This window comes from Pseudorasbora parva, chromosome 20, assembly GCF_024679245.1.
Source record: "Pseudorasbora parva isolate DD20220531a chromosome 20, ASM2467924v1, whole genome shotgun sequence".
Lineage (NCBI taxonomy): Eukaryota > Metazoa > Chordata > Actinopteri > Cypriniformes > Gobionidae > Pseudorasbora > Pseudorasbora parva.
Window position 1 is genome coordinate 5,690,471 of NC_090191.1, and position 17,493 is coordinate 5,707,963.

The following is a 17,493-nucleotide window of genomic DNA, read 5'->3' on the forward strand; positions in this document are numbered from 1 at the left end:
CATCACAAATGTAATTCTTGCTGTTGATATTAGATATCAATGAATGACACATTTTGTCAGTGGTGTGAATTAACATGTGTGAAATATCTAATAATTACGTCGTTTTTTCCCAAATCTCGTATATTTGTACTTTTTGCACTTAAATTGGCTTATCCTTACCTTTTGACATTGAAAATGATGTTTTTCTGAGGGTTTTCTTGATTGCCGTTTGACCATCATATTTGCAAATTCTCTTCTAATGTATTTGCCCTGTTTTTATCCGTTTTCCTTGGAATTTGATTTATTTTAATTTTATTTTGTCATCAGTATTTTGTTTTAATGAGATAAAATGGTGCGTATAAACCTTGATTGACATGGCAATTAAAATCCTTATTTTGGCAGGTATAGTTTTAGGCAGCTTTTTCTTGGAGTTGGCCGGTTTTGGTGAGCTTTTGGGATGGAAATCGCTGACTCACCATGAGGGTCAGCTAGAATATTTTACATTTCTGTGTGCAAGGGTTGTTGCTTCCTCTGTTTGTATCATTTCACCTCTGATGGACACGAGACTTGAACACGGTTTGAACAATTTCAGATTTCTCTGTTTAGAATTTAATTAATTTAGTCACATAATCTTTTATTGCTTTCATGCTGTCCTTGCTTAATTTATTTTAAATATTTAGCTGTTACATGAGGAAATATCCTGATCTAGAGTCTAATTAAGTCTGTACATTTGCATTTGTTTTTTATTAATGCATTTTTTTTCATGATACACTAGCAATAAATAATAATGATAAATGTTTACATGTCAGAAAAATGGTCAAGAGATGTTGAACTGTTATTAGCACATGCAGTTTATTAATACTATAAGTGAACCTCAGAGACCAGAATAATAAAAATCAGTATCATATATTTAGACTCATAGAGGTTTTGCATTGTATTAATTGAAGGTACGGTAACTGATTGGATGTTTTAGGTGTTGGTATGACCGTGTCCGTCAGAATGGCTCCTACTCTTCCTCTGAGGTTTCTGCTCATGATTTATGGTGAGTCACTGATGTTACAGCAGCACTTCACTCTATATTCACTGATAAATATAATATCGTTTATTGGTTTCAAAGTATTTCATTATTTGTGCATTATGGGGAATATCTCTTTTTTGCTCTTCTACATTAACCTCCATTCATCGTTTTATTTTAGTCAGTAGAATTAGTTTAACATTTGTTAATGATTTATTATTAAATCTATTTCAGGGGTTTATAGTTTTGAAATATAATGTAAAATCAAGTCATGTCACCTTTATTTATATAGCAAATGTTATGTTATGTTAGGTGCAATAAAGTATTAATCAATAATGTAACAATTTAATTCAGCTGTAAAGAAGCTCTAAAAAAAGACAATAGTGTCATTGTTCATCCGAAATCTGTTCAATGCTTATTAATTTCAGTTCCCTTTCGAAAGGGAACTCGCACTGCATCCTGAGACCCTTTGGGGAACGCCTCTGAACGCGTGACTGAACAATATTTTTAGAGCTGCTTTACTGCTGAGTTGAATTTTGTTACATCACTGATCATTACTTTCCTGTTCCCTTTCGTGAAGCGCCTGTAGAACCATTCCATCGGAAAAAAGATTGATCGTCGGCGTGATGACGTCATCGACCGGAAGCTATAAAGCGTCCGTGAAAACAAACAGGAACTAGCTTCTGAGCCTTCAGCAAGCGATCTGTGTGAACCTGTCTGTCTATTTGGTGTTTTTGTCTGTCTATTTGAAGAGTTTTTCCACCCTTTTTGTTAAATATTCCCATATATTAACAAAATAAAGAGAAAATATAAATAGATAGAGATTATGGCGAGTGAAGGCAGTTTTAGGAAGTGTGTTCATCCCTGCCCACACTACATCACGGGTGGGGATACACACTCTCTTTGTGTTACCTGCCTGGGAGCGCAGCATGCCCATGCAGCCCTCGAGGGGGCTGCTTGCGAGCATTGTGAGAAATTACCGCTGAGAACGCTGCGCTCCCGCCGGGCACTCTTTGAGGAGGGTGCCTCGGCTCGTGTTCCCATGGGGATCACAATTGGATGTTGCGGAGGGGTTAGAGACGGGCGCTGCCTTATCTCTGCCCTCACCTGCACCGTCCAGCGGCTCTTCTCGGGGCATGGAAGCACGCATGGCGGTTTCTTCCCCCCCGAGAGAGTCGCCGGTGCTTCAACTGTCCAGCTTTAAGGAGCCACTCGCCACTTCAGTCCCCTGCTAGCAGTGGCCAGATTGAACATCGACTGGCCCACTGAAAGATCTGAGGCAGGAAGAAAGCGTTTCAGTAAATTAGACGAAAGATTCCTCCCGTCTCGCACCTCAGAGCCTCAGCGACGGGGCCTGCCGTTCTTCCATGACTTGCACACCGAGGTGGCAAGATCATGGAGGAGACCGGCATCATATAGAGTTTTCAGCCCGCAGACTTCGGTCTACAGCAACATCGCCGGGCTGAAACAATATGGTTATGGGGCGATGCCAAAGGTAGAAGAGACGCTCGCGAGCCATCTCTCGCCTTCCTCGGCATCATCCCTTAAGGCCCCGACTTTGCCCACCAGACCATTAAAGACCACGTCGGCACTGGTGGGCAAAGCATACTCGGCAGCGGGTCAGGCCGCCGCATGCCTGCACACTATGGCTATCGTGCAGGCGTATCAGGCTGACCTGCTGAGGGATCTGGATAATAGTGATGTTGTGGGGGGAGATATTGTCACCGAGCTGAGAACATCTGCTGACTTAGCTCTCCGGGCCACCAAGGAGACGGCCAGATGTGTTGGTCGCTCTATGGCAGCCCTGGTGGCCACGGAGAGGCACCTTTGGCTCAACCCCACAGACATCAAGGAGAGGGAGAAGAGCTTTCTGCTTGACGCGCCGCTTTCTCCTGGTGGCCTCTTCGGTGACGCAGTCCATACTGTCACCGAAAGGTTCCAGGAGTCGAAAAAGCAAGCTGCGGCGCTAAAGCAGTTTCTCCCTCTCCGGGTCCAGGTCCCTGGGGCTGCTGCTGACACCAAGCAGCCCAAACCGAGTACAAGCTCCTCACACAGGGCTCAACAAAAGCAGAGCGTCGCCACCTGAACTCCCCCTCAGCGCGGGGACGAGGGGCGGCGCTCTCAGACGAGGCCTTCGAGGGGCAGGGCTGATCTGAGGACAGTCCTGATCGCCTAGAAGGCCTCGTCGAAGCGTTCCTGACGCCAGAAGCGTCAGGACGCTGAGGGTGGTTCCCCCCGTAGGGAAACGGTGTTTACCCCTGCCAACAGTACCCGTTTCCCTGCGGCACCCTCTGGGGGCCACGCTGCCAACCCCGCCGCAATGCCGGGGCGCAGACGGTCTCAGCGGGCCACCTGAGGGTGGTCCGCGCCCCCCTCGGGGGGCCCCCGAGCAGTCAAGTCAGTCGTTCCCTGCCGGTCCGCCGCTTCAGGGCACTGTGCTTGTTGCTCAAAGTACACCAGAGGCCAGCCTCGAGAGGCTGGTTCCCTTAGTAGATTTGCTAGACGAGTGGAAACGTCTATCAAATATATCTCGTTGGGTCCTGCAGATAATCGAAAGGGGGTACGCCATTCAATTCAAAAGGCGGCCACCTCCTTTCAGCGGTGTCCTACCTACAGAGGTGGGCCCGGAGCAGGCTCTGGTAATGGCACAGGAAGTAGAGACAATCCTGCAAAAAGGGGCTATAGAAAGGGTTCCCCCTCCCAGCAGGGAGTCTAGGTTTTACAGCCGTTACTTCATCGTGCCGAAGAAGGATGGGGTTTACGCCCGATATTAGATCTGCGTCTATTAAATCGCTCAGTGGCCAAGCTCAAGTTCAAGATGCTCACACTCAGACAGATTGTGTCGCAGATCAAACTGGAGGATTGCTTTGTCACCATAGACCTCAAAGATGCGTATTTTCATGTCTCCATCCTTCCACATCACAGGAAGTTCCTCAGGTTTGCCTTCGGGGGAGAGGCATACCAATATCGAGTTCTTCCTTTCGGTCTAGCACTGTCACCCCGCACATTCACCAAGTGTGTGGATGCAGCTCTGGCGCCGTTGCGTCTGCAGGGCATCCGCATACTGAATTATATCGACGACTGGCTGATTCTAGCGAATACAGAGCAGATGGCGGTTCAGCATCGAGATGCTGTTCTCGCGCATATGTCGAAGTTGGGGTTGAGGCTGAACGCCAAGAAGAGTGTACTTTCTCCGGCTCAGAGAACCACTTTTCTAGGTGTGAACTGGGATTCGGTAATAATGCGGGCGCAATTATCGCCAACACGCATAGCATCGATCCTGGCAGCAGTCAAAGAACAGAAGCTAGGCCGGGCCGTCACTGTGAAACAGTTCCAGAAACTGTTAGGTCTCATGGCAGCAGCGTCCAACGTAATACATCTTGGCCTACTGTACATGAGGCCACTGCAGTGGTGGCTCAAAACAAAGGGATTCTCCCCGAGGGGAAATCCGCTCCGCACGATCACAGTCACGCGGCGATGCCTACGTGCTCTGGTCATGTGGAAAAACCCTGGGTTTCTATCTCAGGGTCCCGTGTTAGAGGCTCATGTTCGTCGCGTAACGCTAACGACAGATGCCTCTCTCACGGGCTGGGGGGCGACCATGAGTGGTCGCTCATCCCAGGATCTATGGCAGGAACATCAGCGGCACTGGCACATAAATCGGCTAGAGATGCTCGCAGTGTTTCTTGCATTGAAACAGTTCCTGCCCGACCTCAGGGGCCACCATGTGTTGGTCAGGTCAGACAACACATCGGTGGTCGCCTATATAAATCACCAGGGGGGTCTGAGGTCCCGTCCGCTGGACAAATTGGCGCATCGGATCCTCCTGTGGGCCCAAGGGAAATTGCTGTCAATCAGGGCAGTATATATCCCGGGGGTCCTGAATCAGGAAGCAGACAGCCTGTCGAGGCAGGGGCCGAGGCCCGGGGAGTGGAGACTCCACCCAGAGGTGGTGGAGCTCCTATGGAAGGTATATGGGAAGGCAGAGATAGACCTATTTGCTTCGGCGGAGAATTCCCACTGCCCGCAGTGGTTTTCTCTGTCCCATCCAGCCCCGCTGGGGTTGGATGCCATGGTACAGGAGTGGCCGAGGCTACCCCTGTACGCCTTCCCCCCCGATTGTCTTGCTTCCAGGAGTTCTGGAGAGGGTACGCCGGGACGGGGCCCAAGTACATCTAGTGGCTCCGTACTGGCCGACCAGAGTATGGTTTTCAGACCTGATATCTCTCCTGGAAGGCTCTCAGATGGAGATTCCGACCAGGAGGGATCTACTCTCTCAGGCGGGCGGGAGATTCCTGCACCCACGCTCGGAGATGTGGAAACTATGGGCCTGGCCTCTGAGGGGGCAAGGCTCATAGAGGAAGGTCTCTCGGCCGAGGTCGTAGAGACCATCCTTCACTCCAGAGCTCCATCCACGAGGAAGTTGTACGCTCTGAAATGGAAACTTTTCTCAGCATGGTGCAGAGAACGCCAGTGGGACCCAGTTAACTGCCCGGTCGGTACAGTGCTGGAGTTTCTGCAGGCAAGGTTCTCGGCAGGGTTGACCCCCTCCACAATAAAGGTGTACGTGGCGGCCTTGGGTGCCTTCCACGTCCCTTTGGGTGGAGTGTCTTTGGGAAGACACCCTCTGATTACACGCTTCCTCCGTGGTACTTTAAGGTTGAGGCCGGCTATGCACTCGAGGGTCCCAGCATGGGACTTGGCCATTGTTTTGAGGGGCTTGTCCGGGCCACCGTTCGAACCCTTAGAGGAGGTTTCGGACAAGTTCCTCACCCTAAAAACGATCTTTCTTTTGGCCATCTCGTCTCTCAAAAGAATAGGAGATATTCAGTCCCTGTCAGTAGGGCCCTCATGTCTAGAGTTTGCGCCGGGGATGGTGAAAGCCTTTCTACATCCCAGGCCGGGTTATGTCCCCAAGGTTCCTACGAGCCCACGGGGCCCCATTACTCTCCAAGCCTTCTGTCCTCCTCCTTTCACGACGTCAGACCAGGAAAGATTAAATCTGCTGTGCCCTGTTAGGGCTTTGGATACATCTGTCCACAGAGCTGCCCTGTGGAGAAAGACTGATCAGTTATTTGTCTGTTTCGGACCCCCTAATAAGGGGGCCCCAGTATCTAAGCAGAGAATGAGCAAGTGGGTGGTCGAGGCCATCTCACTTGCTTACGAGGCGGCCGGGCAGCCGTCTCCACTGGCTGTCCGGGCGCATTCTACCAGAAGTATGGCTGCTTCTAAAGCACTTTTGTCGGGGGCTTCCCTCCATGATATTTGCAATGCGGCCGGTTGGTCGTCTCCGCTAACCTTCGTCAGGTTCTACGAACTAGACCTGGCATCTACTGTTGGGGCGCAGGTACTCTCGTAACCGTGTGCGCTTCGGCTTCACACATACGAGACACTTGGTCCTATGGCGATGTGGGTATAAGCGTTCTCACAGCGTTTCGACGCAGCTCGAGTTCCCCGAAAGGGAACGTCTCGGTTACGTATGTAACCCTAGTTCCCTGAGGGAACGAGACGCTGCGTCGCTCTGCCATACTCCCGGCGTGTCCGTGATCACTTACTTCAGGCTTTATCAGAAGTTAGTTCCTGTTTGTTTTCACGGACGCTTTATAGCTTCCGGTCGATGACGTCATCACGCCGACGATCGATCTTTTTTCCGATGGAATGGTTCTACAGGCGCTTCACGACGCATTAACGCAGAGGCGTTCTCACAGCGTTTCGACGCAGCGTCTCGTTCCCTCAGGGAACTAGGGTTACATACGTAACCGAGATGTTTATCACTGTAAAGCTGCTTTGCAATGTAATACAAACAAGTCAGTTGTTGCCTTGGTAACGCAAGAGTTAATAGACAATAAGTGAGTTGCCACTTGGGATCGATCACTTGTGTGTCACCTGGCTGCCAGTTTCTCTGTAGCTTGCTAAACTCGATATTTAAGTGATGTGAACACAAATTAAGCAGCTGGTAGTTGTGTATGAAGGGAAATTCCTCAGACCCCTTCGTTTAAAGTGTGGTCCTGAAAAATCTTTGTGTGAAATACGCTGCTCTGGGAGCTAGATTGCTATGCCAAGCTGGTAGCTTGTATAAGTTTAGCTTGTATAAGTGCATCTTTAATTGAGTGAGTCTGTGTTCTCTAAAAGCCGAAGGGAATGGTGTCACTGGCGGCAAGACTGGTGTATACCCTTGGGGGATTAATGTTGCCTTCACATGCTCTCGAATTATCGGAAATACGAGTTTCCTACATAAACATGAAGAACCCCGTCCCATTTTGATTTATCCCGACCTCAGATATGGGAATTATCAAATTTCCAACAGCACGTGAAGACAGCATTAACCTTGATATTTAATTCCATTAAGTGTATTTCTGGTATTTTGATCACCAAAGTGTCTCGTTCCTTGTTCTCATCGAACCAGGGTTACAGTGGTAACCTGTGTCGTTTAATGACTGTGTAAAGTTCATCAATTATGAAATGAGTTCAATTCATCTATAAAGCAGCTCTGGAGAAAAAAGTAAGTCTAAACAGATTAGTCCTGGGCTGAATGATGTAATTACAGATATTATCGCTCCCGTAAACTACATCAAAACAAGACAATCATTTTTGTGCACTGCGAGGAGATCTAAATCACACAGCAGTTCGATCAGAATCTTCTTGGAGGAAGCGGGTAATGAACTTGCCAATAAGTTCAACAATAACAACTTCCTCATGAAACTTGCATACCTCAGCGATATGTTTCAGAAACTCAATGAACTAAATAAGCAGATGCAGGCCACCAACACCCACCGTCCCCCGCTGGCAGATAAAATCACATCAACAAGAAAACAAGAAATCACATCAACACATTCACAAGAAAACAAGAGCAAACATGGAAGCAAAGAGTAAAAAAAGTGCAGAACAAACTGCAGAACACTGTGAACCCAACCCATGCATGAAAACTTGAAATATCTCTGCCCTACAAAAACATTTCCCATTGCAAGATCCTGCAAAATATGACTGGATTCGAGACCCCTTCAGTACAACACCACGTGCTGACTTCAGCTCAGCCAAACAGGAACAGTTCATTGACGTCACCTTTGATTCAACAATGAGGCTTAAGTTTAAGTCTAAGGCATTCGTGATTCGAAAAAGGACTACCTACTGCTAGATAGGAATACTATTCGAACATCTGGTTGCGCAATGTCTATAACGGGACAAATGAATAAAAAAGAGACATTAACTACTTGTATAGGTAGTCTATTTAAGTTTATACATATTTGACAACGTATTACTTACACAAAAACAAGTAAATCAACTAATGGCCAGAGGCCCCCCCCCCCCCCCCCCCCCCAGCGCTTAACGGTTTAAATGAACAAACTTTGAGTGCTGATCAAGAGTTTTGTGCACGCAATTTAAGGTCGGGAGACTCAACACTCTTGTCCCAAATACAGCAGGCTTCATTCAGTGATTGAAACAAATATTATTAATATGAATTGAAGTTTTACAGCATATTGAGCGCTCTGAGCGAGCTGTGGTGTGGTAAACATGGAACTTTTCCTTGACATGAAACTGTAAATAATCACAGCAGTGAAAGCAGTGCATTTATCCTTTATTCATGCAATATCTCTTCAGTCAGTACAGTAGCCTACACTTTAGTGTTTCTGTTTAATGTTAAATAAAATGAGGCATGATATTCATGATACTTTATTTTGTGGCTCAACAATTTTACCTCCTACCAACCAAAATCCAACGTACTTCCAGACATGGCTTTTTAGATTTTGGAGTTAAAATCTCTTTCTCTGCTGCGGTCAAGTTGAGCTCTGCACTTTCTGCCATCTTCCCTGCAAGACAGTGACTCCTGTGACCTGTCCCTGAACCCCCATGCGCACGCCTTTAAAAATAAAATAAAAAACTGTAATATTAATTTTCACCTTCAAAATTCGTTTTTCAAAAACTATTCGAATATATATTCAAATTTAGAATATTCGTTGACCGCCCTAGTCCTTATTTAGTTTTTTTCTTAATAAGTTGTCACACACTGAATTTGTGAATTATAATATAATTATAGCTGTTCTTTAATTACCTGTTTCGTAGACTCCTTCGGAACATTGATATGAAAGAAATCAGCTATCAGAATTAGATATTTCTTAATACAGCGATCATAAATCTCTATAGTCAGATTAATGACAATAATTCAAATTTAGAAAAGTCGAAATCCATAACTCTTAACATTTCTAACTCTTCTGCTCCACCCACAAAAATTATTCCAAACAAATTCTCAGAGAAAGGAGTACTTACCAATAACTTGAAATGGTGGTGAGCGGCACATCTCATACCGGATTTTCTAACGAGACACATCTCCAAGTTCTTCCTCTGCTATTGTACCTCAGGGGGTCTTAATGCACAGTCTGATACAATACTGAAATAATTTTCTTTTGGGAAATGACCGCACCTTTTGATTTATTTTTCATCGATTTAGCCACTCTATCAAATAAATACGCTGGGTTGTTTGTCAAAATTAAATGAATGGGTGCCCATAACCCTAACCCTAACCTACCCCTAACCCTACACATCAATATTCATAATACAGAAACATTCACGATCCCTTCATAAAGCCTTTCTAACACAAAACATATCTTAATATTTTTGAATCATATTATTTTATGTGAATTAGTGGTCATGACTATTTTCACATTAATTTGAAGCACAAAATTTCTAGGCTACAAGATTCAGTTCACAAAAGTTTTGCGAACAAATATTCAGTATGGGTTTTATGGCATTATTTCAGTGACTAAAATGTTCACTTACCCCACATAAATGTAATTTTCTCAAAACTACAAACTTTTACTTGCATGCTGCTCATATATTGTAGTATAGTTTGAGCTGAATGTAGTGTAATCAGTAGGGGTGACCCCTAATAGTCAAAGATTCGATGCATCGATATGCAGGACCGGATTCGAGCACTGATCTCACTGATCTCATGGTCGAATCTTCGCGGGTGTTATGAAACGAGGATCATACAATTTTGGCAATATGGGTGTGCTCAATATTAGATTATGTCACATTTCGAGGTAAAAAAAACACTAAAACCTTAAAGGGGGGGGGGGGGGGGTGAAACACTGTTTCAGTCAATCTTGAGTACCTATAGAGTAGTATTGCATCCTTCATATCTCCGAAAAGTCTTTCGTTTTATTATATTTATAAAAGAAATATGGGCTGTACCGAGTCTTTCCGGAAAAAAAAACGAGCGCCTGGAGGCGTATCGTGTGGGCGGAGCTAAAGAATGACGAATGCGCAAAGCGGTGACGTCCTCAAGCGTGGAGAAACCCTTGCTATCAATCTCAGCTAATAGATATGATCCAGAATCAAATTCGGAGGCTGAAATAAATTGAACAGGAGAAACAGCAAAAGCAGGACGTCCGTCTCTGTGGTATGTACTGTATTTAGGGGCCTGTCAACATTTGTGTGTCTTTACTCACAGTTTATGAGGACATGATTCGGTTTATGGACTATTGTATGCGACTAAACCTTAGCAGTAGCAAGCAAAACGGTTTTGCACGTCAGAATAGTGTAACGTTATACATAGAACAACAATGGAGTAACGTTAGCGCATTTGAATGACGAAGCACACGATCGTATCGTTTACTGATGTTTACTCACACGACGAGCCAACAGCACTGACATTTGAAGCAGTTTTACTCATCGGCTGCTTCCAAAGCAGGACCGAACCTTTATCGCTGGGACCGCTCCATCAAAAACACACTTCTTGGAGTGTGGAGATCCACTTTGCGATGCGACTGAAGCGATGTTGTGAAGCTTCTGCGTTAAATCGGGTCAAATGCAGCGCTGCCTTCCCGGAATGCTGTGCTGAAGCGTTGAAGTCGCTTAATGTCAAAGTGGAGGAATGAAGTGGAGCGCGGTGCGGACTATAACCGACAGAAGTGTTCACGGACGACTGGATCTGCAGCTGAGAGAGTGTTTATGGGCGTGCATTTCCTCTCTCGGTCTAGTCACCCACGCGCACCCTACCGGGAGAAGAGCCCGTATGGCCCATACAAGGACCTTCCAGTCTATTAACGTCAAGTAGACCCATACTCGAAAAAAACTCTCCGAAACTTGTGAGAAACCGGAAGGAGTATTTTTAACACAGAAATACTCCATCAAACGTCCAACATTAGTTTTTGAAACTTAGTCTATGTTTAGGATGGGAATCCAAGTCTTTAACAGTGTAAAAAGCTCAGTATGCATGAAACAGCATTTCACCCCCCCCCCCCCCCCCCACCCCTAAATGTATAGCTCCTTCAAGTAGTGAATGTACTGATTTCACCCTGTGCTACAAGATACACTCATGCAGCTCTTCTGTCAGAAGTCGATTCAAAATTGAGCTTGCGCGTATATAATGTTCACGTCTGCCTGAAGTGAGATAATGTTACCTGAGACACAGCGCTGAGCTTCAGTCCGGTGTGCGACCCCCTTTAGGGACAATCGGCTCAAGAACGTGCATATAAAGTGTTCTTTTCCTCTCTAGGCAGGCTTTTTTTAGGTTTATTTATCAAAATGTTCTTTTATATATTTGTGTGATGTTCTGTGTTTCGATCGCGGCTTTTAAATGTTATGAGAGAACGGTTAATTTACGAATGTAGTGTAGCCTAGTTTTGATCACTTTATTAAAAGTGGTGGCTGTGTGCCGTGTGTAAAGTAAAATAAAAATAGTCTTAGCCTCCTGCTGACTAGTGTCCTGCCCTTCCCAACCCGTTTATACCGTTTATTTTTTTCCAGTCTATGGTTTACACACACAGATGATTCGACTATTGGTCGACCATAGAGAGATTCAAAAATTCTGATTCGAATGTGTAAATCCTTAGTCGTGGACACCCCTAATAATCAGCCACAAAATGTTATAAGTAACAGAAATAAGCACAAATTTCAGGACATCCCAGAAAACACTTCAGAACCCAGAGGGTTAAGGGTAAAGGAGCAACCGTGTCTAAAGTGCTAGAAAGGATAGAATCATTCTGTTGCAACATCAAGTTTTTCTAATCTGTCAGATATGCTGAGTAGAGACAAATCAGGAATATTAATCTTTAGAGGTAGAAATGCTAATTCTACCCTATTTGTAACAATGACTTGCTTTTGTAGCCTTGGCTGATATTTGTCACAGTTTTCATGGCCCAGAGTATCTGATAAAACAACATTTTCATTATTATTTCTGTGTTTCAGGGGTTTATAGTGCCGATTGGGGTGTGAGTTACAGTCCTTCACACATCTGTGCACTAAATGACTCTTCAGTGACAATGACCTGCACTTATACATACCCTACTGGATATCAGATCATTAATGTGTTCTGGACCAAAGTGTTAATACATGGTTTAGATCCTCCAGATCTGTCTGAGGACCCTGAATACAGTCAGAGGCTTCAGTATCTGGGAGATAAACAGGAGAACTGCACCGTCAGACTGAGTCATGTGACACAGAAGGATTCACAAATGTACTATTTCAGATTCACAACTAATATACCAGAAGGAAAATGGATTGGCAAACCTGGAGTGACTCTTACTGTCACAGGTGACTTTCATGAGGTTTATCTCTTCTTCATTATGTGTATGACAGCTGGCCTAGATATAATGTGTGTGTTGTGTTCAGATCTTCAGGTGGAGTCTCCTGAGAGAGTGACAGAGGGAGATTCAGTCCGTCTGACATGTAAAAGCAGCTGCACTCTGACTGATGGAGCAACATTCATCTGGTACAGAAACTCACAGCCATTAACCGAGAGAAGAGACAGAAGCGATGAACTCCTGCTGCAGTCAGTCAGAAGAGAGGACGCAGGCAGATATAGCTGTGCTGTACACGGACACAGTCACATCTCTCCTGCGGTTTATCTCAATGTCACGCGTATGTATTGAAGGGGGGATTTTGAAATTCACTGCCGCTTCAATATACCTGTATATATTTATATCCTAAATAACTTAATAATCAAAACTTTAATCAATATTTATCCTATATTATTATAATGATTCTATCCAGTTGTGATTTTGCTTTGTTTCTTGTTTTCTAAAGTGTGTATTTGGTCTCTGAGGAGTGACTGAGGGTCTGGCCTAGAGATGTGTGATGTGTCACTAAACACTGGCAACAAGGTCGTGTGTTTGGATTTGAGGTATCACACACCCCTAACATGTCAGGAGTGCAGCAACAGGGTTTGCTCACTTAGCCCGGCTTCCAGATATGAAATATGGATTTGTCTTTCATTTAATTATGTTTTATTCCTTTTATATTTCCTTTTACTGAAACACTAAAGAATCAAGATGAATATTGCCTGTACTATTGTGTGTCCCTCTCACTGGAAGAAAGCACATGTTATCAGTATGTTTTGGTAAGAACTGGTTAGAACTGGAGCTTAATCAGCTCCAACCTTGGAGAGACTGTGTATCTGTGTATGTGCGCAATATTCTGTGTTACAGATCAGAATGGTGTACAATGGGCACCCTAAGAGATGGGTGGACTTGTTGTTCTGGGCAAGCTGGCGCCTGCTCCAGATCTGGAAGGTCACTACGGGCCTAATTCTGGGTGAAAGCATCAACAAGTGACACGTCAGTGGAAACGTGCATCAGATTAACTGACTCGAGTGGAAATTTACCATGACTCTGCATTGTCTCTGAGCCAATCAGAACCATCCACATTGCAGTAATGACGTGGATAAGACCTTGAAAACGGTATAACTGTTGGGACAATTGTATGTACGATAGGGCGAGGCAACGAGACGGTGAGAGAGGGAGCGCGGCCTACGAACTCCTTGTGAGACTTGAAGCTGGCTTCTGCTTTTGAAACTGCAAACTATTCTTAAGTAAATTTTTCTTTTATTTAATTGGAATCCTGACTCTGTCTTCATTTCTTCACTACTGGTCCTGGGTCATAAGCTGTTAACCCCTAACAGTATTAATTAAAGAAAAATAAAAAACTGGAGATTTTGCTCGGATGAGATGATAACAATTTTGTCTGTTTTAGATGCACCAAAGAGCGTCTCAGTGTCTGTCAGTCCATCTGGTGTAATAGTGGAGGGAGATTCAGTGACTCTGAGCTGCAGCAGTGACTCAAACCCTCCAGCTCTGAACTTCAGCTGGTTTAAAAGAGGAGCTTTTGTAGGATCCGGAAGAATCTACAGCCTCTCAAAGATCAGCTCTGATGACAGTGGAGAATACAAGTGCAAGTCCAGAAATCAACATGGAGAGAAAGACTCTGATGCTGTGACTTTACAAGGCATGTGTGAGTTAATGATGGTTCAGTAACTGTAATAAACAGGTAAATTAACAATTCCAACACAAGATTATACAGTTTCTGTTGTCTGATTTAGATGCACCAAAGAGCGTCTCAGTGTCTGTCAGTCCATCTGGTGAAATAGTGGAGGGCGATTCAGTGACTCTGAGCTGCAGCGGTGATTCAAACCCTTCTGCAGAAATCATCTGGATTAAAGGAGGAACGTTTGTAGGATCCGGAAGAATCTACAGCCTCTCAAAGATCAGCTCTGATGACAGTGGAGAATACAAGTGCAAGTCCAGAAATAAACATGGAGAGAGATATTCTGATGCTGTGACTTTAAATGTTATGTGTGAGTTTATGAAAATCTGCACATTGTTCACAAATACAAATTCATAATTTAATATTTATTGTGAATTATTTCCATTTATATCTGTTTTAGACCCTTCCAGGAGAGTCTCGGTGTCCATCATTCAGTCTGGAGATCATATTTGGGAGGGAGATTCAGTGACTCTGAGCTGCAGCAGTGACTCAAACCCTCCAGCTCTGAACTTCAGCTGGTTTAAAAGAGGAGCGTTTGTAGGATCCGGAAGAATCTACAACATCTCAAAGATCAGCTCTGATGACAGTGGAGAATACAAGTGCAAGTCCAGAAATCAACATGGAGAGAGATATTCTGATGCTGTGACTTTAAATGTCATGTGTGAGTTTATGAAAATCTGCACATTGTTCACAAATACAAATTCATAATTTAATATTTATTGTGAATTATTTCCATTTATATCTGTTTTAGCCACATACACCTGCTTATGTACTTATTTTGTTCATATATGTGTCTTATAGTCCTGATAAACAGATGTTGTTTTTCTGTATTCCAGCAGAAAGATGTGTCTCGTGGTCTTTAGGATTTGGTGTTGGTGTTATTGTTGGACTCGGCGGAGCATCAGCTGCTCTCATTGTGTTGTACATTCGGTAAGACGTCCTTTACAAATAAACTGCAGTGTGAATACAGTAATACTGTACTACCGTAATTTAAACGAAGTATGCTTGTTTATCACACTTATACTACAGTTAAAAACTGCACTTACTTCACTAACCTGCAATATATTATATTATATTTCAATATATTTAAACCGTTATTGGTCATAAATCTGTGGAAATATATTTTCTTTCCGTAAGGGAAGGAGTTTGTGTGAGTTAGTAAGAATTAACATTATTAAACAACATTGTCGTAAACACACATGGTAAAGTGTCTTTAATGTCCTGAATGTCTTCAGCTGTGTGTGAATCATGGGTAACGTCCCTCCGGTTAAAAACTCTTGAAATCTGTCCATCTTTCTTTTGACAGTCACACAAAAAGAATGAAAAGATCCACTATAAGATTGTCTGAGGTGAGATTATCACAATTACTTACTTTTCCCCCTTACAGTTTTCCAGTCACTATCATGCAGAGATTAAGGGCTAGATTGACTTCTTTTGGCATAAAAAAAAAACGATCAGGTTTTATTGAAGACACGCAGTGATAAATTAGCGCTGAAAAGGTGTGAACAGGGTTATTTTTGCTGCTGACCTTATAGCATATGCATTTGTAGGAGTTTCCCTTTCAGGTGTAAAATTCATGAGAGGAGAGTATTTAAATGAATCGTGTAAGGTGATGTACCAAGTCTTAAACCAGACTCTAACAGGTAGATTGTGATGGTCATTATGGAAATGATCCAGCTGGGTCTGAGTTCATTAATCTGATTTTATTTTTAATTCATTTGCACGTCGTCAGTAGATCACGCGCAGGACTGTTCACTCCCATTGCTGCTTTTCTGGAATGGAGCTCACACTAATTTGCCCTGTTTAGTAAATCTGGCCCTAAGAGTACAGGACACATGAGGATCTAATACTTCAGTTTCTATAATCCAGAAAAAAACTGATTTAAATAAATATCCTCTGAACATTAAAGGCAGTAGCATTAGATTATCAGATAAACATGAACTTACGATGTTTAAACCCTTCTGTCTCTGTAGATTGTGGATCCCAGTGTGGACGTGTACATATAGAGGAAGGCTGGCTTGATTTCCTGACAGATCTGAACTCATCAGCTTTTACAGGAACAGACACCATGCAATAAAACAATACATACACACACACACAGAGTAGAGACCATAAAGGAAAGGCACATCATCATCTCTGCTTATGCCTACCTGAGTCCTCCTTTCAACTCCTCTCCATGAGCCTCAGTCACTAAACTTTACTAAGAGTGACTACCACTAATAATGAATCTTGGAAATTCATAGTTTTTTTTCTTTCATGTTTAATATAATTTGAACCCTGTGATTTTTGACCGGAACAGTAAAAGTGTAATGTTTGATTGAAATGATTTTTCCGGAAGTAGTAAAAATTATTTTAAATTATTCAGATTGTTGAAACTCCTATTTCTCTCTCTCTCTCTCTCTCTCTCTCTCTCTCTCTCTCTCTCTCTCTCTCTCTCTCTCTCTCTCTCTCTCTCTCTCTCTCTCTCTCTCTCTCTCTCTCTCTCTCTCTCTCACACACACACACACACACACGCACTCTCTCTCTCTCTCTCTCTCTCTCTCTCTCTCTCTCTGTGCGCATGTGCGGGCGTTTGTTGAGTTGATTGAGTGGTGAGTGCGTGGTCTTTTCGTGCCCGCTGTGGCTTTAAAAGATTATTTCTTTTTCTTATTTTTCTTTTTTTTGTTATTTGTTATTTGGGTAAAAGGTTTATGTTGGTGTAAATTTTACAGAGAAGCCTAGTTAGAGCGCCTAAATCAGTCTTTGTACTGAGAGGCATGGCAACTCATGGAGCTAATGATCTAGATTCACTCACGCGGCGCCACGGAGTGAAGGTGGTGGCTGCGGGGAGTGTGGAAGAGTGTAGTGTGGCGGTTGGTGATGTGGTGGGGCATGAATGTGTCTTAGCGGCGTCTAAAATGAACAACTCAATTGTGCTGTTTTTGAGTACAGTAGATAAAGCAAATGAAGTGGTTGGAAAGGGAATAAACCTGCGTGGTGTATTTACCCCGGTACTACCTCTTTCTACCCCTGCTAAAAAAGTCACAATTTCTAATGTACCCCCTTTTATTAAGGATGAGATGCTGACTAAGGAGTTGTCACGCTTTGGAAAATTGATTGCTCCCATAAAAAAGATCGCGATAGGGAGTAAATTGGGGTTGGTGAAACATGTAGTGTCGTTCAGACGATTTACGTATATGATACTGAACGGAAATAGAACTGATCTTGACTTAAATTTTAAATTTAAGGTGGATGATTTT

At 43.8% G+C, this 17,493-nt stretch overlaps 1 protein-coding gene across 3 annotated transcripts; it reads left to right on the forward strand.

The window, feature by feature from the left end:
* Positions 1–489: 489 nt before the first annotated feature.
* Positions 490–15,330, forward strand: LOC137049257 (B-cell receptor CD22-like). 3 transcript variants are annotated; one of them, XM_067427752.1, is made up of 8 exons: positions 494–555; positions 953–1,021; positions 12,182–12,526; positions 12,605–12,853; positions 13,964–14,221; positions 14,310–14,564; positions 14,655–14,915; positions 15,091–15,329. In XM_067427752.1, the coding sequence occupies exons 1-8, from the start codon at positions 534–536 to the stop codon at positions 15,186–15,188; spliced, it is 1,557 nt and encodes a 518-aa protein (XP_067283853.1). In that variant the 5' UTR covers positions 494–533; the 3' UTR covers positions 15,189–15,329. The 3 variants fall into 3 exon arrangements, with proteins under 3 accessions (XP_067283856.1, XP_067283853.1, XP_067283854.1); XM_067427753.1 differs by having other exon boundaries at positions 541–555; positions 927–1,021; XM_067427755.1 differs by lacking the exon at positions 13,964–14,221 and having other exon boundaries at positions 490–555; positions 15,091–15,330.
* The last annotated feature ends 2,163 nt before the right edge of the window (positions 15,331–17,493 follow it).